Here is a 26,606-nt window from a genome sequence, read left to right as displayed (position 1 = left end):
TGTTCTTTTCTCCAACATCAGCACGGGTCAGTAATGCACCTATGTCACCATGTGTGTGTGTGTATATATATATATATATATATATTTTTTTTTTTTTTTTTTTTTTTTTTTTTTTTGGCAGCACGCGGGCCTCTTACTGCTGTGGCCTCTCCCGTCGCGGAGCACAGGCTCCGGACGCGCAGGCTCAGCGGCCATGGCTCACGGGCCCAGCCGCCCCACGGCACGTGGGATCCTCCCGGACCGGGGCGCGAACCCGCGTCCCCTGCACCGGCAGGCGGACTCCCGACCACCGCGCCACCAGGGAAGCCCCACCATGTATAGTTTTACACCTCTCATTTGGTGCCCAGTCGTATACAATGTGAAACTTTTTTTTTTTCATTCATTCAGCAAGCACAGCCCAAGCCCAAAAGCTCTGAATAGATGTGCTGGCAGTCTTAATGCCACTGAAGAGAGACATCTCGGTTTCAGATGGTCGCTATTTCTGGGCTTATTCTTATAATTATCATTCATGTGGTCTAAAGGGAAGCTGGCTAAGAGGGGTTCCTTTCATCCACTCCAATGTGGAAGTCAGTTCATTAAACCGTGTTTATCGGTCCCATTCCAAAACAAGCCATGGTGAGGTATATGAAGCTATTTGTCCAGCTTTGCTATTTATAGGCTATATGACCCTTGAAAAATGAATCCTGTTGTGCCTCCCTTACCCAGTTGTAAGATGGAAATTTATCAGTCAGTCATTGCCACCATAATGCTACATAATAAAAAACTATGAAAGCTCAGTGGCATCCAGTAATAAACATTGACTTTCCAAGTGTCTGCAGGTTAGATGGAGTGTTGTGCTCATCTAAGATGGATTGCTTATCGTCTACAAATTGGCTGGTGTCAGTGACCTAGGCTGTAGGATTAGGCTGACCCCACTCCATGCTGAAGAGCTGTGGGTTCACTATGTGTCCATCATCCTCCTTGGACCGGTAGGCTCCTCATGGTGGTGGCAGGTATAAATGTGTGAGCAGACATGTGTTGCCTCTTGAAGCCTATGTTCATAACTGGCACACACTGAGTTCTACCCACGTACCACTGGACAAAACAAGTCACGTAGCCAAGAACAAATCAAGGGGCAATGAAGTACACTCTATCCACAGTGAAGTTATAGCAAGAGGTAGGTGCAAGGAGTGGTGAAGACGCTAAAAGTTTCATGTACCGTAGTCATTATGAGAATTACATTCAACCATGGCTTGTTTACTTTAAAATACTACGTGTTACATTATAAACACTCCATAAATGGTAAATATTATTATTCTTGTGATTACGTGACTAATGAGGTGTTCTTGGCAAATTGGAAAGCTACATTTAGGTGAACCTCAGTAACAGATCAACCAGAAGCATCTAAGCTAACTTTGGGGAAAAAGTGAAACCAGGAGGAGGTGAAATTTCTGGGAAGGAAGAGAGTAGGGGTTAGAGAGTGGGATTCTCCCTTCCCTGCCAACCAGATGCCATCAAAATGATGGAGCTAGATCTTCATAAGCAACAGATCTCCCTCTCCCTCCTTCCCTCTCCCTCCTTCCCTCTCCCTCTCCCTCTCCCTCTCCCTCTCCCTCCTTCCCTCTCCCTCTCCCTCCTTCCCTCTCCCTCCTTCCCTCTCCCTCTCCCTCCTTCCCTCTCCCTCTCCCTCCTTCCCTCTCCCTCTCCCTCCTTCCCTCTCCCTCTCCCTCCTTCCCTCTCCCTCCTTCCCTCTCCCTCTCCCTCCTTCCCTCTCCCTCTCCCTCTCCCTCCTTCCCTCTCCCTCTCCCTCCTTCCCTCTCCCTCTCCCTCCTTCCCTCTCCCTCTCCCTCTCCCTCTCCCCCTCCCCCTCCCTCCCCCCTCCCCCTCCCCTCCCCCTCCCCCTCTCCCTCTCCCTCTCCCGTCTCCCTCTCTTTATATACACATATATATAATCCCACATATTTGCCACAGTGTGCCTTACATTCAGGACCTGGTGATCTCTTAGAGGTCACAGCACAAACTTGATGAGAATGAAAGAGCAAGATATGAGAGTGGACAGGGGGCCATGAGCAGAAGATCAATTTCCAGGCTTAGTGTAACAGCCATACCCAGGTCCCAGGTTAGGCTAGATCCACGGTGTAACCATGGGGGTTGGCTGACGTAGAGTGCAAGCCCCGTGTGTCCCTGGGGTCAGGGAAGGTGGTGAGATTTATACATGAGAGCACAACAGGGAGTTAGAGTCCTTAGTCAAAGGCACTGAGTTACCCAAAAGGGAAATGGAGAACCTAGTCTGTATTAAGCTTTGACTCAGTGCAAGGCCTTCTGCAAGCTTGTGCCACTTAAACTTGCTAACAGGAATGATAATAAAGGCTATTACTTTGTCGAGTGCTTAACCCATTTTACATACTGTGCTACGCACTTTGCATATATTACTACTTTGACTCTTAACCAAACCAAGTAAACAAACAAACAGAACCCCACAATTCTTGAGAGAGATTTATGCTCAGGGTTTTACATGGAGAACTGAGGCTTAGAGAAGCTAAGTCCCATAATGAGTAAGTGATAGAATGAAGGTTAAACCCAGGTCTGTCAGATCCCTAAACCACATGCACTTGCTAAACCCAGGGTATCTGAGATAAATATCAAAGGCACAGGAAAGGGTAGTGAGGCTGGATAGCAGGGCTCTCAAAAGAGGTGGGCATTTTGAACTGTGGTCTGGGGAAGGAGGTAGGAGTCCGCAGAAAGAGCCAGACCAGCCTTCACAGCTCAAAAGATGGATTTTCTTTATAATAAAATCATCGCTCATGTCAAGCTCTTGAAAAACCGAACTGTGTGGGATTTTCCCTACAATTCTTGCCCCTTTTTCCTGCTGATGCTACTCTTTATGTCATCCTCTGCACCTGGTTCTGCATTCTTTAAGGGTCGGGCAAGTTCACATCTCCTCTGAGGATTTTCTATAGCTTTTCCACATGCAAAAGGAATTAGAGGATACATTTTCAGCCGTCTCATCACCGGGCATTTAGCACAGTACTGTGTTTTTCTTATCTTTATCTGTCTCTTCCACTAAGCAGTGTTGTGTTTTAAAGAAGGCTCGACATTCAGTTCATCGCTGTGTCCCCAGTGCCCATCTCTGGATACAGCACCCAGTAACGGTGTTGGGTGAAGAATTCCAGTTGTAGAATATGGGTGGCCCTCTAGTCACGGGGAGTGCTGGCCGTATACATAGCCTTCCTGTGCAGTTATAGAAAGGATGAATCTAGGAAAAGAATCTGACTAGTGACTGCGAGTTCCATCAGATTCTGGGCACGCACATGCCACCCGGGGTTGGGTAGAAGACCTGTATTTGCTATGTCTGACGGTTTAAGATCTTTTTGGCAGTAACAGTATTAACTCTCATCTTTAAAATGCTTACTCTGTATCAGCATTTGTGGTAAGCATTTTAACATCTCATTTAATCCAAAAACAGCTTTATGAATTTGGAATTGCAAGCCCCATTTTAACACTTGGGGAAGCAGAGGCTCTGAGTGGTTAAGTGATTTGCCCACGTTTTGGAGCTGGTAAGACACATAGCTCACATTCCAAACTATGGCCGATTCCAAAGCCTTTCCATAGCCATGCCTTGCCACCAAGGTGGTAATAAAGTGACCAAGAAGTCTTTGGCCCAGCCTATCACTTGACCTTTTCTCCCTTGAATAGCACTTGTTGATTTGTGGTATCAACTCCAGCCCACCCTTTGGAAATCTCCTTTGCCTCTATGGTCTCTATAAAACGGGGGGTGGTAAAGACAGCATTAGCTGAGAGAGGTGAAAGTGCTTTGCAGACTGAAGCAGGCAGTGCCTGTGGTTATTGCGTTCATCTTGTTAAAGGCACATTTCATTTACATTTATAACTACAAGGCCATGGAGCTGGAAGGAATCTTCAAGACCATCTGTGTCCTGGCTAGGAACTGTGGAACCGGCTCCACAGAACCTGGATAGTATTGTGTTTCTAACAGAGCAGAGGAAAATATCACTACGTTTAATTCAGTCATTCAAACTCAGTGCAGTCTCCAGCGGAAATTATGATCAGTCTACAAGTCTGCGTATTAACTCATGGACCCAAGGTAGTGTATGTAAGAAAAGGCCAGTCCAAGTTTTCCAATGTATGTTTGTTGCTGTTTGTTTATTTGTCTTGTCTGCTGGCACTCGTTTGAAGATAAGCTGTGCCAGGCACCAAAGATTTAAGAAAATATATGGAAGAAAAAACTAAAAAGGAAGAAAATCCTATCCATCAAGTTTATCCCTGAGAATTGGGAAAAGCTGGCCATGTTTAAAAAATGCGTACATGGGTTTTAAATGTATTCTAGTCATGGAGCATTCTCATCTGGCTAGGGGACACTGGCTGGCTGTTTTTCTTTGCTACTCTTTTCTTCTTTCATGAGAAGATGACTCCTATATGAAATGGAATGTCGGGTTCTGGAACTGGATTCTCACAACTTCCGAATTCGATGGTTCTTTGCATTTATACCAGGTCTTCCTAGCTGAGGTGTTCTTTAGGGCTGGGATGTCTTCTCTTATTACCTAATCCTCCCACAAACCTGACATTTGAGTGTGCCCAGCCCAAAGCCTGGATATGAAAATTGAGGTCTATATTAGGGTTCTCCAGAGAAACAATCAATAGGAGATGTAAATATAGACACGTGTAGATACATCATCTTTTGGTTATATACATCCCATCGGTCTGTCTATCTATTGATATCTAGAGAGATTCAAAGAATCATCTCATGTGACTGTGGAAACTGACAAGTCCACAGTTTTCAAGGTAGGCTAGGAGGCTAGAAATCCAGGGAAGAGTTGTTACAGCTCAAGTCTGAAGGTAGCCTGCTAGCAGAGTTCCTTTCTCCTTGCGGGAGGTCAGTCTTTTCTCTGTTAAGGCCTTCAATTGGATGAAGCCCACCCAGATTATGGAGGGTTGTTTTATTCAAAAGCTACTAATTTAAATACTAATGTCACCTAAAAAACACTTACACAGAAACATCTAGGAAGATATTTGACTAAACATCTGGGTACCACAGCTTTGCGAAGATGACACGTAAAATTAATCATCATAAGATCTGAGGTTAAAACGATCCTAGAATTTGGGGAAATGGGGTGGGGAAGTAGAAATAGGAGACTTGAGTGCTGGACCTTGGTCCGCTGCTGGCTTTTATCATGACTTTGTCTCATGGTGCCTCTGTTTTCACATCTGTGTAAAAGGGAAAATGTATATTCTCTCAAATAATTTTGAAAGTGAATATCTTACAATGCAGATGCCTTTCACAATGAATGAATGAATGAACGGATGAATGGATGGATGGATGAATGGATTGAGCAATCATAAAGCTGAAGAGTGAGAGAAACTTGGGTTGTGACCACTCTTGACCACTTACTGTGTTCCAGAAGCTCTGTTAGACAATTATGTACATAATTATGTTTAATCCTCCCAACAGCCCTGCAGGCATTCAGGGAAACTGAGAGTTGTAAAAGAGGAGGGAGTGGCTCTAGGTCACACAGTGGCAGAGCTGACATTGGAACTCGGGTGGGCTTTCTCACACTTTGCACTAGGCAGTATGGCCAAGTAATACCCACCTGTTGCTTTGTTCTCTGAACATAGTTCTGTAGTGAGACAAAACTGACAACGCAGAGTATGAGCTGAGCCTAGGACCTCCAGGCTGGACAGTGTTGACCATCGACACTGAACAAGGTTCCTTGGCAGAGCAGGTCAGACTCCAGTCAAGTTGAGCCCCTGGCTCCAGCCAGGACCAGATCGCCAGGGGCTCCTTGCCCAGATGAGTTAAGAGGGGCTGAGCTTTTCGAGTCACTTTCCAGGCCCAGAGAAGGCACATCCAAACTCAAAGGCTGGGATATCCATGTCCATCCACCAGGAAGGACAGAAGGAGTATGTGTACGGTGGTGCAGTGAATGGAGCCCGGTCATCAGAGTTATCATAACCTGAGTCTAAATCCCAGCTCTGCCATTGTTAAGGGTGTGACCCCCGGAGCTTATTTAACTTCTCTGAGCCTCAATTTCCTCATTTTTAAGCGGCTAATGACACTTAGCTTTCAAAGTTTTTAGGAGGAATAAATGAGAAAACATAAATGCCAGCTTCCTTGCCTGGCAGAGAATTGGTGAAGTTTTCAAGAACTGTGAATTTTCTCCCTATGTAGGCCAGGTGAGTCTAGAAAAATGAAAGAGGGTGATGATAAAGGTGATATAGGAACTTGAACCCAAACCCATACAAGTTACAGTGATGGAACATCCCAGGCTGTGCCGGGGAGAGAACAGCGCGTGAGCGTTGGAATGTGGACTTGGTGAATGCCAGTGTAGACAGGGCATGTAGTGCCTGTTCTCCAGGGTCGAGTATCAGGCTGAAGCTTACCTGGTGGCTGGAAACAAACACAACCCTTATGCCTTTGCAGTGGTACTCGGGGTCTGCCTTCTCCTTTCCCTTCTCTCGCTGTCTCTGTCTCCTCTCGTGTCCTTCCTACCCTTCCCTTTCTGTTCCCTCTTTATTATTTTCCAGATCTCTCCCCTCCTTTCCACTCTTCTTTGCTTCCCTTTTCACCCCCTGCCCTTGATTACTGAGCACAGTTTTCCTTTCCATTCTTGTTTTCTCTCCCTCCTCCTTTTTTCTCTCCTCTTTTCTCTCTCTGTCTTGGCTTGGGGGCCGGGGCTTCTCTCCTCAGTCCCCAGTGCTTCATTCCCATTAAGCTTGACAGTCTCTCATATGTCAATTAGGAAGGGCTGCTTCCCCCTCTTCACCCTCCCTTTCCTGGGCCTGCTGTGATGCTCAGATCAAGCACCATCTGTTGCATTCATCTAGGCGACGGGTGAGCATTTTGCTGCTCTGGGGAGGCAGAGCTCAGCGGGTACCAGGAGGTAACGTGGCTTGTTTGGACAACTTGATATATTGATATTGATGGAGCTACCGAATGGGATTGAGAGGGATGGGGGCAGGAGAGAGTGGTACAGAGGATGAAATAGGCCGTGGATGGGTTTGCATAAGCACCTCCCCCTCTAAGCCTGTCTGGGTTCTTGGCACTGTCGCCAAGGCGAGAGCAGCCAAACAGATGGATGGGATTTGCCACAGTCGGGATCAGAAACCCTTGCAGCTCCCTTGCAGCTCAGGGGAGCAAACCTTGCCTCTCTGAGTGTCTTCCTCTCCTCCCCGCTGGTCAAATCTGCATCAGCTTAGGAGAAAGTAAAGCAGAAATAACAGGATGGGCAGAGGCTGACCTTTAGGAATTGCTGAATGTCAGAGCCTGGATGAAAAGGGATGATGTATCAGTCAAGGTTCCAGTTGGGCAAAGAAGGCGCCCTCCAATGGGATTTTTAGGCGAAGTTCAACGAAGCTACTATTTATAGAGGTGTAGACAGAGTGAAGAGAATCAATGGGGAGGGGGTATTGAGGCACCAGGAAAAATAACTATCAGGAAGCCACCACTAATCCCTAGAACTGAAGGTACAACGGGAGAGGACATGGTTTTACTGGAGTCTGGGAAAAATGGATTTGTGGAAAAGCGGCCCTGGCAGAAGCTGTGATTGTTGAGTGTCCCCGTCTCTATCAGAAATACGATGCAGAAACAGGAAAGGAGTAAGGGAAGACATCCCCTCAAATTCCCTCCTCCCATATCCTGCCAGAGCATCTCCCCGGGCAAACTCACCTAGTAGCCAGATAAGAAGGATCTGTGAAATAGCCCATTGAGGGTCTGCTCCAGGCCATGGAGTGGGGCAGAATGAACCTGTGGGTGGAAGATGGATCTGGGGGTGCAAAGGGAGATCAGGCAGTGCAGACCAGGAACGGTCACATGTTCCGTAGCCTCCACGGTGCCAGAAGCTAACATGCTTCACCACTACACACACTCCCTCTCTGCCTGTTCCAAAGAACACGTGAGCAGAGCCTCCACAGGGTCCAGTTGTCTCTTGTGAGTGCGAGACCCACATAACTTGCTGTCTACTCAGCACCTCTCCATGTAGACATCTGGGAGGCACCAAGTGCTCTCACCTAAAACCAAACTCAGTTCACTCCTCTTTCAGTGTCCCTCCTCTGACTGAGAGGTACCATCGTCCTGCCTCTGTGGATGCCAGAAGGCCAGGAGTCATCCTCTCTACCTCGCTCTGCCTTATCCGCCTTTTCCAATAAATCACTGCATTCTTAGGGAGGGGTACCTACAAAATAACTCTCAAATGTGCTCCCTGCTCTATCTCCACTGCTCCAACATCTCTGACGCTACTCTCTCTCCTGCTCTATCCCTATCTCCACCTCTACTACCTGGCATGTCCTGCATGGACTTCTGTAATATGGTACCGCCTTCCTAGTTGGTCTTCTCACTTTCATTTCTGTCCTTCCCCAATGCATCCTTTCTACTGCCAGAGCAATCTTCTCTAAGTGAAGATCTGATCAAGCCACTTTCCTATCTAAAACCTTCAGTATGTTCTATTCTTAACAAGGCCCAGAAGAGCTAGGGTCAGGGTGGGGGTTAGGGTGAGGGTCAAGGTTAGCATTAGGATTTCCTGCCTCTCTAGCATTATCTCACACCGCTTGCTTTCAGCATTTCAGCCGCAGTGGTGACTGCAGCCCCTTGCACGTTCCCTCTTCCCGAGGGGTCTTGGTTTTAGACTCTTTCCTCTGACTCCTTTGCTTTCGTCACCCCCCCTCCCCCGCAGCTCCCTTGTCACCTGATTATCTCATACTCTTTCCAGATCTTAGTCACACTGGTCACTTCCTTGAAGCAAGTTTCCCTGGTTTTCCTAGACAAGGTCATATTCCTCTACTAGAGCCTCTTATATCATCTTTCACCTCTCCTTTATTGTATACATCAGTTGTAAATTTTACATTTCTCTGTCATCTATTTCATTACTATTGGTTTTCCTGTCTACATGGTGAGTCACGAGGGGGTTTTGTTTGTTGTTGTTTTCACCGTCTTACCCTGCTATGGACTGAAAGTAAGCCTTATTAACCCCCAATGTGACTGTGACTTTGTCTACTAGACCCGCCAGAGCAAAATGCCACAGACTGTGTGGCTTAAACAACAGACATTTACTTTCTCACGGTTCTGGAGGCTAGAAGACCGAGATCAGGGTGTCAGCATGGTTGGGTTCTAGTGAGGGCTCTCTTTTCGCCTTGTAGATGGCTACCTTCTCTTGGTGTCCTCATGGGGAGATCTTTCTGTTCTTCTAAGGCCACAGTGCCATAAGATTAGGGCCCCGATTTTATAATCTCATTTAACCTTAATTACATCCTAAAGATCCCGTCTCCAAATATAGTCTGCTATAGACTGAATTGTGTACTCCAAAATTCACATGTTGAAACTCTAACCTCCATTGTGACTGTATTTGGAGATAGAGTTTTTGATAGGTAATTAAAGTTAAATGAGAACATACGGGTAGGATCCTAATTTGATAGGATTGGTGTCCCTGTAAGAAGAGAAAGACTTCTCTCTCCCTCTCTCCCTCTCTTTCCCTTTCTCTCCCTCCCTCCCCCTCTCTCTCCCTCTCTCCCTCTCCTCCCCCAACATGGATGCAGCAAGGAAAGGCCACGTGAGCAGACAGTAAGAAGTCAGCCATCTTCAAACCAGAATCTGACCTGTTTATGTTATTGAGTCTATGATTTTTGTTATGCAAGTCCAAGCAGACTAAGACATATTTTCTGAAAATACTGTAGAGTGAATGAATGAGTGAGGAGACGAATGAATGCGTGAATTTTCACAGATGTGTGTGGGTCCCTCTCTTGGAGGATTCCAGACAGTGGCTTGCTCTGGACTTCTGACCACAGTTTAGCCCAACTCTTTCAATTCTGTGCAGATCACTCTCCTCTCTGGGTTTAAAGCATCTGGATATTGGGTATGACAGTGCTTCTCAGAATTAGACTGTAGCCTCTTGCTGGAGGGTTCTGTATCATAGGCTTGGAGTAGGGGGCCCATGTTTGGGATTTTCTTCTTGGCTTAGTAGACCTAACTGAGATACCTGTGGAGACAGATAGCAAGAGAGGCAGGTACGTTACACCACTACAGCGTCATTTGTATTGTCAATTATCTTTTCCTTAGCAAACACAGATGCCCCTCTGTGTCCCTAGAGATGAGGCTTCTCACAGAGCCCAGTACCCAAACCAGCCCTCTGGGTATGACCTACCCTGCAGACACATGTGTGTCTAAGCTGATAAACTTTCCTGGGAAAACAGGATCTCCTTGAAATTGGTGTCGGGATGTTCAGAAGCCTTCTTTGTCTACTCTGGGAAAAGCTCATCAAAGAAACAGGAATCTTTACCACATCCCATTCCTTGTCATCAGACAGCAGGTAGCTTAAACTGAAGAACTTTCCCAGCCTCTTGAGACATAGGTGGAGGGAGGGTTGAGTCTGAAGATTTCAAAGTCAGGGCTGTCTTTGGGGATTTCTCAGAACAAAGACACCGCGATCATTCAGCCAATCTTCTTTTCTTCTTTCTCATTTCCTCTCCTTTTCTTTTATGTTGGCTCTCTCCTTCTTTCTCGTTTGTCTGCTTTTTTTTTTTTTTTTTTTTTTTTACTTTTATCTTCTACCTTTTTTCCCTCTGTCCTTCTGCCATCACTCTCTCCATTCTCTCTAACTTTCTACCAGTCTCAATTTTGAAATTTCTGAAAATGTGGCTACCAGCAGCTCTTTGGAGGATATTGAAACGAAAGGAATGTTGGAGTAGGATTTAGAAGGCTTGACTCTACCGCTTGCTAGCTTGGAGCTAGTTGTATGCCTTGTTTGGGGTGGGGGTGGGGGGACTTCAGTTTCCCCTAGTAAAAGGGGGCTCTTGTACCAAGTGATCTACGTATCTCTGCACTGCAGTTTTGTCTCCTGAAATATTGTTTGACCCATGTACTGCCGTCTACCTTTATTGCCACTGTTCTGGTTCAGGCAATATTGTCTCTGGCTGGCTTCTGCAAAAGCCTCTGTACAGCCCTTTGTCCTTGCTTCTGTGTGTATTCTCCATACTCTGGTTAGTAATTGTTATCACAGGGGCTTAACTGGAACATGCCAGTTTCCTCTTTAAAACCTTTCAATGATCATCTTTTGCCTTTGGGATAAAATCCAAGCTCCGCAAGGTGGCTTACAAGGTGTTCTGCCCTCTGCAGCCTCATCTGCTCTTCCCAGGCTCCACTGCAGCCACACTGAACTCCTTTCAGTTACTCAAGCACCATGTTCTTTCTGGCTTCAGATCTTTGCACATGCCTCTCCTTCCACCCAGGGCACTCTCTTATCCCAAATCTTTTCAACAACTCCACCCTGATTCTATCTTCTTTGCTAATTCCTACTCCTGTTTAAGGTCTCAGTGGAGGTATTGCCTCCTCCTCCAGGAAGCCTGCCTTGACTCCCAGGATGGGTGAGCTGACCCTTCTTGGTGCTCCTGTGGTACTCTGTACTCCACTGTCACGGAGGTATTGCACAGTGTTGGAAATGCCTGGATATGTGTGCTACCAAGCTATGGATTCCTTGAATCATGGATTGTGTCAAACTTTCACCATCATATCTCAAGGACTTGGGGAAGTACCCTTGAGAACACAGTCGGTGTTGAAGAAATAAATGTGTTAAGCCAGTAGATTCATCTCTACTGGCCCCTGTGGCTTCTGCATCACCACTGGGTCCGGGAGGGCACTCCGGGGGGCCAGGCCCAGTCCTCCAGGGGCTGAGGGTGGGCCGAGCCCTAACCTCAGCCCTGTTGCCCACCCCGTAGCGGCAGCTGAGGCGACGCAGGAGCCAGTGGAGTCCCTGATGCAGAAGTTCAAGGAGAGTTTCCGTGCGAACACGCCCATCGAGATTGGCCAGCTGCAGCCAGCACCGCGCAGTGCCTCGGCAGGGAGGCGGAAGAGGAGAAGCAGGTCCAGAGGTAGGTCCTCCCAGAGGCTCTGGCCAGGATGTCTGCCCGCTGTGCCCAGGTTCTTAAGGTGCCGGGAAGAGCTATGCCCTCTTCCCCCTGCTTCCCTGTGCTCACAGAACCCACGCCACTGTCCCCCTGATAAGTCATCTCAGCTGAGGCCTTGGAGCGAGAGGACCTGTGTCCCTGGGTGTAAAGCTAACCTCTCTGAGCCCCAGCCGCCTCATCTGAGAACGGGAATGAATTGCCCATCTTCCAGAGAGGTCGAGAAGGTTAGCAACAATCTATGGAAAGTGCCCAGCACAGGACCAGGGTACAGCAGATGCTCTTCAAGTTGTAGCTGGTGTCACTTTGGAGAGTGTGAGAAAGCCAGGATGTTCTTGTGGAAAACATCCTCAGACTGGGATCACAGCACAGGGTTTGGACCCACTCTTTAATACCCTGAGTAATCTAGTGGTCAAAGCAGGAGTGCTGTGTATTAGACAGAACTGGATTCAAATTTTGGTTTTGCTGTTACCTAACCCTGTCACCTTGGGCAGTCCCTCCACTTCTCCAAGCCACTCCTCTCTGCCCAGCTTCCTGTAACATCTCAGCGCAGTGCCCAGCCAGTGTGCAATCAAAAGTAGATTTTCCCCTCTTCCTCCTTCCTCATCCTTCTCCCTGTCTCTCCTCCCAACGTTACCATCATCATCATCATCGTCGTCGTCTCCTTTCTCTGACCTTCTCGTGACCTTGTGTCTGGGACGAACCCCCTCACCATTTCACCATTGCCTGATTTCCCAATGTCGTCTTTATCCTTCCATGCCCTCAGTGGTCTCCAGCCAGTCACTCTTCCTCTTGACTTTTACTCCTCTAGTTCCTGTAACTTGATTTTGATTATGTCATTTCCCTTCTCCGGTAACTTCAGTGGTTGTCCAGGGTCTTCAGAAGTGTTCGTGCTTATGAAAATGGCATTTGAGGCCCCCAAAGAGCTCCAGTCTCTCTGCTGACTCTTCTTAATCCATGTGTCCCCACTTCCACATTTCTTTCCCGGCCAGTTTCTCTGCGTGAAAGCCCCTATGTAGCCCCTATGAATAGTTATTGGCACTTATTGACAGGTACTCCAGGCAGCAGGCTAAATGCTGTGCATATCTTATCTCATTTGATCCTCAGCAACCCTATGAAACAGGTACAGTGATGACGCCCATTTTACAGATGGTATCACTAAGGCACAGAAAGCTGCAGCCACCTGCCCGAAGGAACATCCTAGCAATTATCAGAGCCAGAAAGAACTAAGCAGTCTGAGTCCCAGACTTTTTTAAAAAATCAACCATTAGGTTCTATCCTGGTGAAGTCCTACCTTTCTTTCCAAGCTTAACGTGCATGACATATATTGGCAAACACATCACTGACTGTCACCATCACAGTTCACCCTGAATTCTCCCATGTGTGAATTCTCCCACATCTTTATCTATGTGTTAAGCACTGATTTCACTTTTGTGTAATATCATTTGCTTTTGTCTGTCTCTCTCTTTAGCTAGACAGTGTTCTTTGAAGGCGGGAAATATCTTATTTGAATCATCTTTGAATTTCTGGGTCTAAATCAATGTCTGCACACATAGTAGACACTTGTTATTTGCCGAGATGTCTAGGTCTTAATCCTGTGAATTCCTGTATCCGGTGAAAAACCGAGATCTACACATTTAGGTGAGACCATAAATCGAGGCAGAATTTGACGATGGAGTTCCTTTTTGGAACTCATGGTAAACCCCAGGTTGAACCATTGTATAATGATAAAGAATAGTTGTTTCGAGGTCAGCAATGTCTGAGCGCTAATCCAGCCCTGTCAGTTTCAACTTGCTTAGCTTTGGAAGAGTCACTGGATGTCTCTGAGCCTGAGTTTCCTCTTCTGTAGAATAGGGATGCCAACCCCTACATCAGAGGATTGCTGTAAGGATCTGATGAAATGATGGATATAGACTACCTTGGAGTGCTGAGCTAATGTGTATTAGGAACTGAATAAATGCTATCTTACATTTGTCATGGCTTGGGCATTCAGGGTCACTTGTAATTTCACTCAGCATTAACTAGCCATCTTTATTGCTCCAATATTCACCAAGAATATCCTTCCCATGTCCTCTCTACAAATACGGCCCCCATAAATACACTTGACTCCAAGTCCATAACCTCCCGCCTCTTCACTATCAATCTGAATTTCTTTCCTTAGTGTCATATCCTAAACATTTTTATGTCAATGAATTCTTCCAAAAACAATCTCTTTTATGTACCATAACTGTCTTAATGAGGCCACTACTGTAAGGCATTTGGGCTGTTTCTAATTATTTGCCCATTATAAACAATGTCATGTAGAACCTTTTTTTTGCATAAAACTTGACCTTCACTTTGGAGTCTGTTTTCCCCTCTTGAATTGCAGAATTAGATTATTCATGAAATCTATTGTTTGACAGACTCTAATCGACTATCAAGTTATTTTAATTTATACGTTAGGTGGGAACTAAGAGAACTGATACAGGAAGAAATTCATTTTGTCCTCCCTTTCTTTGTCACCATTATGACCACTGCCACCTTTTATCTCCTGCTTCTGACTATACCCTCCTTGAGATTCTCCCCAAGGCAAGCCAGAATAACCTTTTTAGAAATATAAATAAGATAAGGTCGCTGTTCAGCTTAAAATTTTTCAGTGGTTTCCTGTTATCTTCAGAACACAGTCCAAAATCTTTGCCATGGCCTGTAGCTTCTGTTCCATCTGAATCTGTTCCTGCCTTATTCGCTCACTTGGCATTTCCTGTGCTCCAGGCACAATGCCTTTCTTCATGTCCCAGGAACACAGCGAATGGAGCCCCAGTGTAGGGTCTGAGAACTTGCTGCACTTCTCCTTGCCGTGTCTCTTTTTGTCCCCCAGATTCTCTCCTGGCTGGCCCCTTCTCACCTTTCAGCTCTTAACTCAAATGTCAGCTCCTCAGAGCCATTGTCCATGACTACCCAAACATGGGTACCCAAACTTTTACTCCTTTCCATCCCCAACCTGCTACTATCTGTTACATAACCATTTTTCGCTCCTTCCCTAATTTTAGGGTCTAAAATCACTTTTATTTGTTTGCTTGTTTACTGTTTTCCTCTCTAAAATGTAAGCTTCATATTCATAAATCTAATACGTAGAAAGTGCTTAATAAATATTTGTTGAATAAATGAGTGCATTAACCTCAAAGATTGTGGAAAAGTGGCTTAGTTTTATAACTTTCAAATTGATGGTAGAAGAGGGATCCAGGATAAAATAAAACCTCCCAGTACAGATCTCCAGGGAATCCTGTTTCCGCTAGAGATAGACTCATTGCTGGATAGCACATGAAACGTGCTTACGTGGGTGCTGTCAAAGCAGTTTTCAAAATGGCTTCATAACGTTGTGCTCACGGTTTTGCTGCCACTATTGGGTAAGGTTTTTGCAAGAGAGAGAAAGGCTAGTACGTGCCAGTCCCAGACTTCCCAACTCACGCACTTTCCACCACATGTCCTCAAGATTTTCTTGGACAGAAGAAATCCGTGGCCAATAACTGTTTTGGAAATTCCGCACGCTCCCTCTTTCTCTTGGAAATTCCCAAATGCATCTTCATCTGTGAAAGACCCTGGGAAATCCTGCAGTGCGGAGAGCTGGGCAGATTTGTTTAGTTCATCATCTGTAAAACCATCTTGACCACAGACTCTGTTCTTCCCCTTGGAACATGTATGAACATCTTGCAGCACAGGAACATCCATAGAAACACAGTTTTGGAAGTGCTCCACTGGCTTCCACTGACCATCAAACATCCCAGATATCACGGTCAAAATCCCCAGTCTTTCACTGTCTCTTCCCCCTGCCGCTGAAGTGGCCGTGGGCCTTCTGGCCCAGAGTGGGAGCACCTGGCCTCTCTCTGCTTCATTAGGCTCTGTGCCCGGCCCATGGTGCTCAGCGGGTCCCAGCAGATGGAATGGTAGCAGAGAACCGGTGTCATGAAACTGAGCACATGCTTGAAATCAGCTCCAGTGTGGTTTTGTAGTTAGGGCTTCCTCCTGAGAGACCTGGCAGATGCTGACGTGAATTGTCCTCAGGCAGACAGAGGAAAGTGGTGGAGGTCCCAATGCTGTCCTCTTGGCTGTGACAGCGTTTTATGAGGCAGCTGTTGGGTAGTCAGGTCCACAGGTAGTGAAGGAGGGGGTATTGGCTCTCAAATAAAGCAGAGGAAGATTTCTCTGGATGTGAGGAAAGGCTGCTGAGTTGCATGGAGTCTAGGTAGTGGTCTTTAAAAAGTGGGACTTTATATTTGAAATTGAATTCCACCACTGGCTAACTGATTGATCTTAAATAAGCAATGAATTTGTTTTCAGCCTCAGTTTTCTTATCTGTAAAATAGTGCTAATAATGCTGAAATCCCATGTAGGATGTGAGATAATACCTGCAAAATGCTTAGTCCAGTGTCTGGCTCATGGTTGACCCTCAATAAAGAGTAGCTAAGTTTATCATTGTCATCAAGGTCCCACTCATCTGGCCTCCAGGGGCTCACAAATCCATCCCTCCTCCCCGGGCCGTTGCCTCTGACTTGGTTAAGGTTTCATCATCCCTCATCCAGATTCCCGTAACAGCCTCTTCATCCCCAAATCCATCTTCCACCCTGGTGGGTGAAATGATCTTTTGAAAACACACTAAATCAGACCATGTCACTCTCCTGCCTAGAACATTTTCCTGATACTCTGTCACTTGCACTGGGGGCTTTTGAAGCTTTTGCAGTGAAGTCTTCCTGGAGGCAGACGAAAATCAACACACCCCCAAACAGTCTGCAGCTGTGCTCACAAAACGTCAACATAAGCCCCTAATTCCCGATTCTGTCTAAAAAAAAATCCATGCCATTCTATTTTGTAATATGTGCATATTTATTTTAGTTTAGATTATATTATCTGTCAGTTAAATTATCTAACATTTTCTCAAGTCTTTAGGTAATGTCGATGTCCGGAGAAGAATCATACTTCCGCTGATTATACTAGGATAGTAAGGTACCATCTTCAGTAGGTTTCCATAGGATCCAGTGAGATAATGCCCGTAAAGCACTGAGCACAGAGACAGGCAAAAGGTGCACACTGAACATGTGTTCTATTATTTTATTATTTACTACTCTTATGGCTACTGTTTTATTATTACTTTTGCATTTGTCAGTATCACTGTCATGACAGTGAGAATGTCAACATCATTATATTTTTCAGTGTCCCATTAAGGATACACGTACCCAGTTTTAGAAGGAAGAGTCTGTAGGATTTAGGGCACACTGTTTAATAGGATCAGAAAGTTGCCAGAGCTGGCTACACAAGGCTCCTTCCTAGCCTGGACTCCAGCCTACCTCTGAACCCCCGCAAGCCACTTTATTCTGCAGCCTCCAGCACGCTGTCCATTTTCCTCTTCCCCCAAAATGACTTGGTTTCCAAATCCGTGTAACGATCATCCTTTACCTGAAAGCCCCTTCCTCTCTTCTCTAGGCAGAAAATTGCTACTCATGTTTCAAATTCTGGTTTCAAGATTTTCTCTATGAAGACCCCACCCCCCCAGCCCATCCTCAGCCCTAATCCAGGCTGAGTGAGCTGCTGCTTTGGGCACTTGTAGCCCCCACGCTGCTTTCTATCACAGCCCTCATTACAGGACACATCTGCTTCCCTCATCATCTCTGACAGTCCCGTGATGGAAAGGACAGTGATTTATGTCTCTCTGCAGACCAAATGCCTAACATAGAACTGGCATAGACTAGCAATTGGCTGAATGGGAGAATATACGAATAGGTGGATGGATGCATGGATGAATAAAAGAAGATAGTTGGGAGCTTCATGGAATACAGAGGGTTAAGAAGATGTGGCGCCACTAGCACTTACTGAGAATTTAGTGTGTTCTAAATACTATATACTCATCATATATTATCTCATTTAAAAGCTCCCCACATCCCATAAGGTAAGGACTATAATTATCCCCATTCCACAAAACAGGAAGTTCAAGCTTAGGTAGGTTACGTGACTCGCCCAAGTGTACCCAGCTAATAGACTGTGGAATTGTGAATTCAAAGCCTAGACAGAGCCCATATTTCAGTTCCCAGATGACTATAGTTTTTGTCTTAGCTAGCCTGGCTAAGATCTTTGAGCTGTGAAATTGTATCAGCCTAGTCTAGATACTGGAAGGAAGAGGTTGTAGTTCTCTTAAATTGGTAGGTGTTTCTGTGTCATCAGAGCTTCTGTGAGGGTGATCAGGAGCTACAAGATTCCAGAAAGTGAGGTCTCTCTCTTTCTTAGAGTCAGGACTGCCCCCCTACAATCTCCCTCTGGCCCCAGAGAGCCAGTTCTATGACCTGAGGGGCAGCAAACCCAGTGGTTATGCCATTGTCCAGTGTTCTCTGCATTTGAAAGGCACTCACCCAGCTTTTTTCGCTAAGTCGTACAAATGTAGGATGTGCCGCCCAGATCCCTGCCAGCCAGCACTTCATCATTTAGTGAATGAAGCAGGTGATTAGACATTTGCACCACAAGGAATGCATAGGAAGGTGGTGTGAGCTGGCCTGGGGTGTTTACAAAACTGGGAGAATAATTAAAGAAGGGTTCACTGTGGAAGTAGCCCTTGAAGAATGCATTGGTATCAACTGAGGAGAGAGATTGGGAAGGTATTGCTAGTAGAAGAAAGAAACATGCAAAGGTACATGTGAGTGACACTGTGCAGGGCATTATGGGAATATCTGGGGAAAACTGTGAACAGAGCCAGGCTCCGGATATCACTCCCACAATCCCCAGCTGCGTCCCCACGCTGGGAAGAGAGGCACATTCTGGCTTCTTTATCCTCCCTGATAGATAAGCCCTGATGTGCTCTTTTATTGGGGGACACTGTCCTTTAGAATGCGGGTTTATGTGGTGTGTGTGTGTACTCTTTACTAGTAAGTAGCTATGGATTATTCACTTAGTTGGAGAAAAATATTCATAAATATTAAGGGCTTTAAATTATTTGCCTTATTGGATTGTTGCTGTGCTTAAACATTAAAACGACAGCCAACCAGATATGTCTTTATTTCTTTGGTTTCCATCTTTGTTACCCAGCTCCTGTGCCCCCTTAATAGCATCCCCTTCCTACCAAGGAGTTTTGGGTGGAGCTCACTCCTCCTTTGGCCAAAGGTAGTTTTTTGTTTTTTGGGTTTTTTTTTTGTGGTATGTGGGCCTCTCACTGTTGTGGCCTCTCCCGTTGCGGAGCACAGGCTCCAGACGCACAGGCTCAGCGGCCATAGCTCACGGGTGCAGCCGCTTCACGGCATGTGGGATCCTCCCGGACCGGGGCATGAACCGGTGTCCCCTGCATGGGCGGGCGGACTCCCAACCACTGCGCCACCAGGGAAGCCCCCAAAGGTAGTTTTGAAACTGCATAATCAAAATGGCATTCAACTTGAAACCATGAGATAGTTACAGGGATAGAAAGAAGACTGGATAGACCCCAGCTACCTAGAGTCTAGCGCTAAATCTATGAGGAAATAACCCCTGTCTCTCTACCTCTGTGACATTTCTCCTACTTGATTTTCCTCCCCGTCTCCATTGCCGCATGTCCCCAAGCCTGCTCTTCCTTCCAAATAAAACCTTATAGCTACTTTCTTCGGGAAGTCTTTCCAAATTTTTCCCACGTGAGAGTCATGCATACTTCCTCCAAACTTCAATAACCTCTTCTCTATCTTTCTTATGATACTTGTCACTTATTACCTTTTATGAGAGTAATTTAAGGCCACTTCTCTTCTCCCTTAATTAATCTCCTGAAGCACAGTGACTGTGTACAGGTCATGCCTGTGTTTCCAGTGACTAGACTAGTCCTGACACATAGCAGACACTCAGTTAATGCTTGATGAATTAATAGACTAGGCTAATCACAAGGGCCGTGTGATCTTGGACACGACTTTCCACTCTCCAGGCATCATCGTCCCCATCTAAGAAGCTGTGTGGCTCTGTGGAAACGAGCTCAGGTTCTGGAATCAGATGAGAATCGACAGCACAGTTCTGCCTCTGACTCCCTCAACTTTTGGAAATAACTTGTGCTAAATCGTCATCACCTAATTTGTAAATCATACACTCGGCCACCTCATAGGGAGGCTGGTAGGATTAGACTTAATGTATGTGAAGTGCTTAGCAGGCCACACTAAACCTAATAAGTACGTAATAAATCTTTGTTGTTGTTAATTTGGAAAGCAAAGGTGATGGGCTAGATAATTTCCACAGGTCTCCTCCACCTCAAATGACCTTTGACTATAAATCTGATTGGCAAGCATTGTTGTCGAGTGAAAAGTCCAGTATTTGGAGTCAGAAAACCCTGATTTGAACCCCAGCTCTTAAGTGCAGTGGGTCCTCAGAGAAATTAATTAATTTTCTCTGGATTCCATCCACAGCACCTGGAGATGTGGTAATATCTGCTATTCTTGTTTCTCAAGGCTGTCGTGAGAATGTGCTAGAATACTTGTTGAAATCCTTTTTTAAAGCACACTATAGATTACCAGCATCCTGGAATCATAGCCTTGGCACCTTCAAAGACAGGGGATAACATGCAGATTTGAACAGGGAGCCTTTCCTCTGGGCTCCGGCTTTCCTTTTCTGGACCACATGCCCCTTCCAGGAGGTGCTGGCAGGGCCAGTACTACCACAGCCCAGTGATCCCAGGTCAGGTTGGACTGAGGCCCGGGAGAGCTGATTTACAGTCAGAGCACATAGCTGCCTCCATAAATCTTCCCTGATGTGTCTTTCAGAGAAGTTTGCATTCCTAAAAGCGCATGTCTCCTCCAGGCGGTTTTCCTTGTCTTCTGAAATATGTCACGGGGCCCTCAGTCAATTCTGTCTGGTCTGGCTGGGTGGAGAGGCAACTGCAGGCAGCCTTAAGAGAAGGCTCTGGACCAGGTCTTGGCGGGGCCTGGGGATATAACTCTAGGATATTTCTTTCATCAGAATGGTATAATACCATGTCAGAGTCGCAGCGTAATAAACACCCTGAAACTTGGTGACTTAAAACAGAAGCCACTTATTTGTCTCTTAATTCAAGTCAAGCATTTGGCCCTGGACTCAGCTGGGCAGTCCTTCTGGTCTGGATCGGGCAGGCTTAGCTGACCTCAGTCAGGTACCTGTGGTCAGCCAGCTCTCCAAGGCTGGCTCACATGGGTTCCAAAAGCAGAAAGGACAAGAGCTGCAAGGCCTTTTGAGGCTTAAGCTCAGAAGACACACTTCATCCTTCCCACTTCATTCACTTGCTCAAAACCAAGTTGTGAGGCCATCTTAGACACAGAGGGTAGAGAAACAGAGTTCATCCCTTGAAAAAGGGTCAAAATACCAGGGTGACTTTTGTAACCTACAAGTACTGATATTTTATGAAGCCTCTATTTTATGGTAACGTCTGAGCTGATCCTCACAACCTCAGCATAATTACTTCTAATTTGCTGATGGAAAAGTTGGGACTCACACATATGAAGGAAACTTTATGATGGGGCACAGCTGGTCTTGGGAGAACCGGATCCCTGATTGTAATCCTTGTAATAGCTGATCTAAAGACTATACTTTTTTTTTTTTTTTTTTTAACCTCTGCTACTTTGTCCCTCTTTAACAGTGCTAAAGACTTCATGATATCAAGCCATTGTTAGATACAGCCTGGCTTGTGGTGTATCGAAGGGCAGTAGATTTGCATCCTGGCTCCATCCTTGCAAGGGCTTATGGTCTATTGCAAGGTCAGTAAAATGCTTTAGTAAAGGGCCAGATAGAAAATAGTTTAGGCCTTTCTGACCAAGAGACAAACTTCAAGATAGTATGTAGGCACCTGTACAATGAGAAAATTTTTTTCCACAGATTTTTACTGATGAAATTTAAAATATAATAATAATCAAGTACCATTTTTTGTAACAAAGTTCTGCTAACGAGAAGAATGGAATTTATTTGACACTAAAATGTGAATTTCATATCATTTTCACATCTTAATATATTCTTCTTTTGATTTGTTTTTACCACTTAAAGATGTAAAAAAAAACAGGCAGTGGGCCACATTTGGCCCACAATCCCTGGCATAAGGGAGCATCTCCCATTTGGACTCAGAGAATCCTAGATCCAGCCCCCCCATGACTATCTAATTGCTCTGTGATTTGTGATTTGAGGCGAATCCTTAATGTCCCAGAGCCGCTGTTGCCCCAGGCTCCTAGGCACACGACAGAGGGGAAACAATTCCTTATGTTCTCTTAGTCCCCCAAAGATGGACTGTTCCTCTGATCCAACTTGCTTGTAGATGCGGAAAATGGTGGAGCTGGAGACCTGTCTCTCTGCCGTAGAGAGAAACTAGCAGACCCAGGGATGGAATGCCACAAAATTGTCCTTGTTTCATGCCATTTGAACATGTAAAATGATGTAGGCCAGATTACATACATAAGGATTGACTACTGGGGAATTTGGATAAAACACGTAGTTAGAAGCTGACAGATTGTTCTCTTTTCTCATTCAACTGCAATCAAATGAGTAAATCATTTAGAAGGTTACAAAGAGAAGGCTTTGTGTTTTCCTATGTTTGAGAAAGACATGGTGAACCAGAGTGAGGATATGGGGTAGAAGTTCACAAGCCATTAGCAGGAGTTTTTGGGTTTTTTTGTTTTTGTTTTTTAATTTATTTTATTTTTGGCTGCGTTGGGTCTTCGTTGCTGCGTGCGGGCTTTCTCTAGTTGCGGCGAGCGGGGGATACTCTTTGTTGCGGTGCGTAGGCTTCTCGTTGTGGTGGCTTCTCTTGTTGCGGAGCATGGGCTCTAGGTGCGCGGGCTTCAGTAGTTGTGGCGCACGGGCTTAGTTGCTCCGTGGCATGTGGGATCTTCCCGGCCCAGGGCTTGAACCGGTGTCCCCTGCATTGGCAGGCGGATTCTTAACCACTGCACCACCAGGGAAGCCCAGCAGGAGTTTTTAGGCTGTGCTCCAAATAGGTGCTCAGGGGACGAGCAGGCATAGAGGGATATCGCTGTGCAGGCAGGGCTCTTTCATCAAGCTCCTATTCTAGATTTATGTATCGGGCTTCAACATTTTTGGAGAAAAGCCCCAATTCTAGTATATACGCTTTTAAAAACAAGTGTTTTTATGACAGAAGCTCCCATTCCTATATGGAAAGAAAGCCAGCAAGGGCCTTCTTCCTGTTACACACACACGCACACGCACACACACATAGACACACACACAGGTTGGGTAAAATATAACACTTTTTTTAAACACAAATTTATCTCAGAAATGAAGGAAGGCAACTCCTCAGTTGTAAGGAATAAGGAGGAAATGCAAAAACCTAAGCTTTGAGTTTAGAAGCTGATGTCTTGGTGACTCCAGGTGGGCAGTGGGATGGCATGGGATAAAAATAAAAAGAAAGCAGGAGCAAGGAAGAAATGAAAGACAACTTGGTAGAAAAAAGCCCTAAAGCATGAGTAATCATAATAACTATAATTTGCATATTAAAATTCAGAGCTAGATTATACTACACAAAATCTATTTATGTGCTGTTTACCAAAGAACTTCTTAAAACATAAGACACAAAAAGCTTGACAGTGAAGGAAAAGAAAAATATATACTAGGCAAATACTAATCAATTGAAAGCTTTGGGAGAAGTATAAGTATATGACAAGATAAAATTTACAACAAGAAGAAACAAGAAATCCTTAGGAATAAAGAGTGTCATTAATTAATCATAAAAGGAGTGGTTCACCAGGAGACAAATAAAATCTGTACTTTCATATGCAAACAATGCAACTTCAAAACGTATAAAGAAAAAATTGAAGTAGAACAAGAAGTAGATGGATACCTAATCGAAGTGGGAGATTTTTTAATAGAAATCTTCCTATTAGATCAAGTAAGCAAAATGCTACAAATAATATGGACAAATTGAACTGTATTATTAAAAGTACAATAAAATGGGCATATATAAAATCCTGTCCCTAAGAATTAGAGTTTAAAGATTTTTCTCAAGAAGTGAGAAATTCTCTTAATGGTCTTGACATCTTATGACCCAAATGTTCTGGCTTTGGCCCAATTTCCTGAAATTTCATTTTATTTTCGATGATAACTCTTTGCAACATTTATGACTACATGTGGATTCAATTTTATGCCTCTGAAAGACGTATCTCTCAATCAGGAGTGCGAGCAGGGAGTAGCAATCTATGTGTACTGATTTTCTTTTGGTTTTGCTTTTTGCGGGGGAACAGGGTATAGGGGAGCTTGTGGTTGAAGGAGAACGCTTCCGGAAAGACAGTCGCCGTCAAAACAAAGCAGTAGTATTTTGTTTCAATCCATATTCCTCATATTTTTCCTCAGGCCAGAGAAATAGTCCATTTTGTCAGGATAGCTTCTGGAACCAGAAGGGCTTTCTCTAGATTACCTGTATATGATCTGGTTGTGAAGGTTTGCAGGAAATAACTGTAGTGTGTGACCTCCTATATCTGTGTCAGTCTACCTTGCCCAAGGAGTTGCCTGAGAAGGGTCAGTGTGATCCCCTTCATGGAATCATGTGACATTAGCAGTAACCTTTATAGATTCCAAGATAGGAAAGGGTCCTGAAGTCTTTTCCCTTTTAAGCAGGACTGCATGGCAGTAACTCTGCAAGATCTTGAGAACTTAAGACTAGATAATTACACTGGTAATTAATATTATAAATAATATCTTATTGATTTTATACATAATAGTCTGTACCTCTTATTTCCCTACCCCTATCTTGCCCCTCCTCCCATCCCTGTCCCCACTGGTAATGACTAGTTTGTTCTCTATATCTGTCAGTCTGTTTCTTTTTCGTTATAGTCACTGGTGTGTTGTCTTTTTTTTTAGGTTTCACGTATAAGTGATATCATGCAGTACTTGTCTTTCTCTGCCTGACTTATCTCTGGCCTCATTCTGATGTAGATCGGCTTCTTTGGTCCCAACACAGCCAGAGAAGTCAGATCATCACTATGACATCATCATTCCTGCCATAGGATGAGGCTCTTCCTAACCGCTCCCTAGAAATTCCCATTTCTTGGATTCTAGCCCCTCCTGCTATTATCCTGCCCAGGGCCTCCAACCTTACTGTCATCATTCTTTCAACTGAGTGCCTACCAAGTATGAGACACCATGCAGAGTCCTGAGACTTCAGCAGAAAACTGGCTATACGAGGTCCCTACCCCTGTGGGGGTCAAGGTGTGTAGGAGGAGACAGACAGGTTATCGATCAAGCAAGGAAGCATACAAGTACAATGATTGCAGACCGTTGTAAGTGCACTGGAGGAAATGACCTTGGTGTTGGCCATCACAGTTGTCCACCAAGCCTAAGGTAAAACCAGCCAGGCTTCTCCTTCCTTGCCTTGGCTAGAAACCATCATCCCTGCCTGTGACTTCCCCAGCCAAGTCCAGAGGAGCAGATTCTGAGGCTGTAGTTTGCTTTTATTCTATTTCCTACCTTAGGACGTATATCTGGTAGGAAACAGTAGCAATAATTGGCCACCTGCCTTGTGCCAGTTACCGTTCCAGGTGCTTTCAAATGTATTCTTGTAACCACTTTTCTTTAACCCTTATTTTGCAAAAGAAATCGATGTTCAGAGACATGAAGTATGTTGCCCAAGCTCATGTGGTCAAGTTGGTGATGGAGCCTGGATGTCAACTTAGATCTGTCTGCTTCCAGCACTGAGGTCCTTTCTCCCACGTAGTAGCTCTCTCTCTTTTCAGTGCCTGCCTCCAAACCTGCTTTCACACCGCCTGTGTGGGGTCTCTGCACATACACAGGCCTCAGAGGTTAGACTGAAATTTGGCAGAAATAAAGTCAGCCACAAAAACAGACCCTTTTGAATCCCCTAATCACCCTAGTGGGATTTTCATTCATTTTCTTGCCTGATTATTATTAAGAATATGCCATCTGTGTCAATTAGATTTCATGATTTTGTTGTAAACGTTTGCACAGTGAAACTTACAAAATCTAGCCTTTTATCGCATTTCAGGATGGAAAATGTTGGTTTGATGTACAAGGTCTAATTGTCCTCACCACGTGTTAGAAATCCAAGTGCAGCTAAACATTAAGGTTAAATGATGATATCACAACTTACTCAGTTTGCATTTTACATCCAATTGAAAACACAAACCGCTCGCCTCATTAATCCTTTGCAATCCAGTTCTCCCACCCCCAAATGAAATGATCCTTTTGGGACACATTTATATCCTTTTAACAGCCTCCTGACAGTTCTGCTGATGGAGTTTGTATCCAACTTTGTTACTGGGTAGAGACAACTTGCCCTGATGGCTATGTGTACATAATTATTCTCTCACAGTTAGATTTAATTAATGCTTACCCTCATCATGATCTTGCAGCTAGCAAGCTTGCTTTGCTTAATGGCAAAAGGATTTCCTTTTTAGCCAAGAGAGACTCCAAAGGGCTTTGTAAAACTCTTCTACTTTTTTTTTAAGAAGAAAAAAAAAAAAATGCACCTGAGCCTGTTTCATTTCTTCCCTCCCTCATATTAATGCCACATTGTGAATGGATGTGATGCTACATATGGGGATGGGTTATGAAACTTAAATTTAGACTGAGTATCGCTAATAGGAACAGCTCTGACAGACCTACAAAGAAGATGTATAATTTTCAATATCTTAGTTTAGAATTGAAGTGTCCTGGCTTCATTTTGTTTGTCTCTCTACAATATATGTATATGTGTATTTTTCTAACCACCTCCCCAAATGGGACCCAGAGTTCAGTAATAAATAGCTATGAAAGTAAGGAGACATTAAGAA

The 26,606-nt window shown here is 44.9% G+C and overlaps 1 protein-coding gene across 3 annotated transcripts in view; it reads left to right on the top strand.

Moving 5' to 3' along the window:
• ASTN2 (astrotactin 2) overlaps window positions 1-26,606 on the top strand; it is a 914,376-nt gene that overhangs the window by 274,210 nt on the left and 613,560 nt on the right. For 2 of the 3 annotated variants that reach the window (XM_065878806.1, XM_065878804.1), the window contains exon 4: window positions 11,698-11,850. The exons of the other annotated variant lie outside the window; for it this stretch is intronic. In XM_065878806.1, the coding sequence (XP_065734878.1) occupies window positions 11,698-11,850 (153 nt within the window). The remainder of the gene's footprint in view (window positions 1-11,697; window positions 11,851-26,606) is intronic. 3 annotated transcript variants of the gene reach the window in all.

The sequence above is a fragment of the Phocoena phocoena genome, chromosome 6, assembly GCF_963924675.1.
Source record: "Phocoena phocoena chromosome 6, mPhoPho1.1, whole genome shotgun sequence".
Classification (NCBI taxonomy): Eukaryota; Metazoa; Chordata; class Mammalia; order Artiodactyla; family Phocoenidae; genus Phocoena; species Phocoena phocoena.
This window is presented reverse-complemented; position numbering and strand designations above follow the sequence as displayed.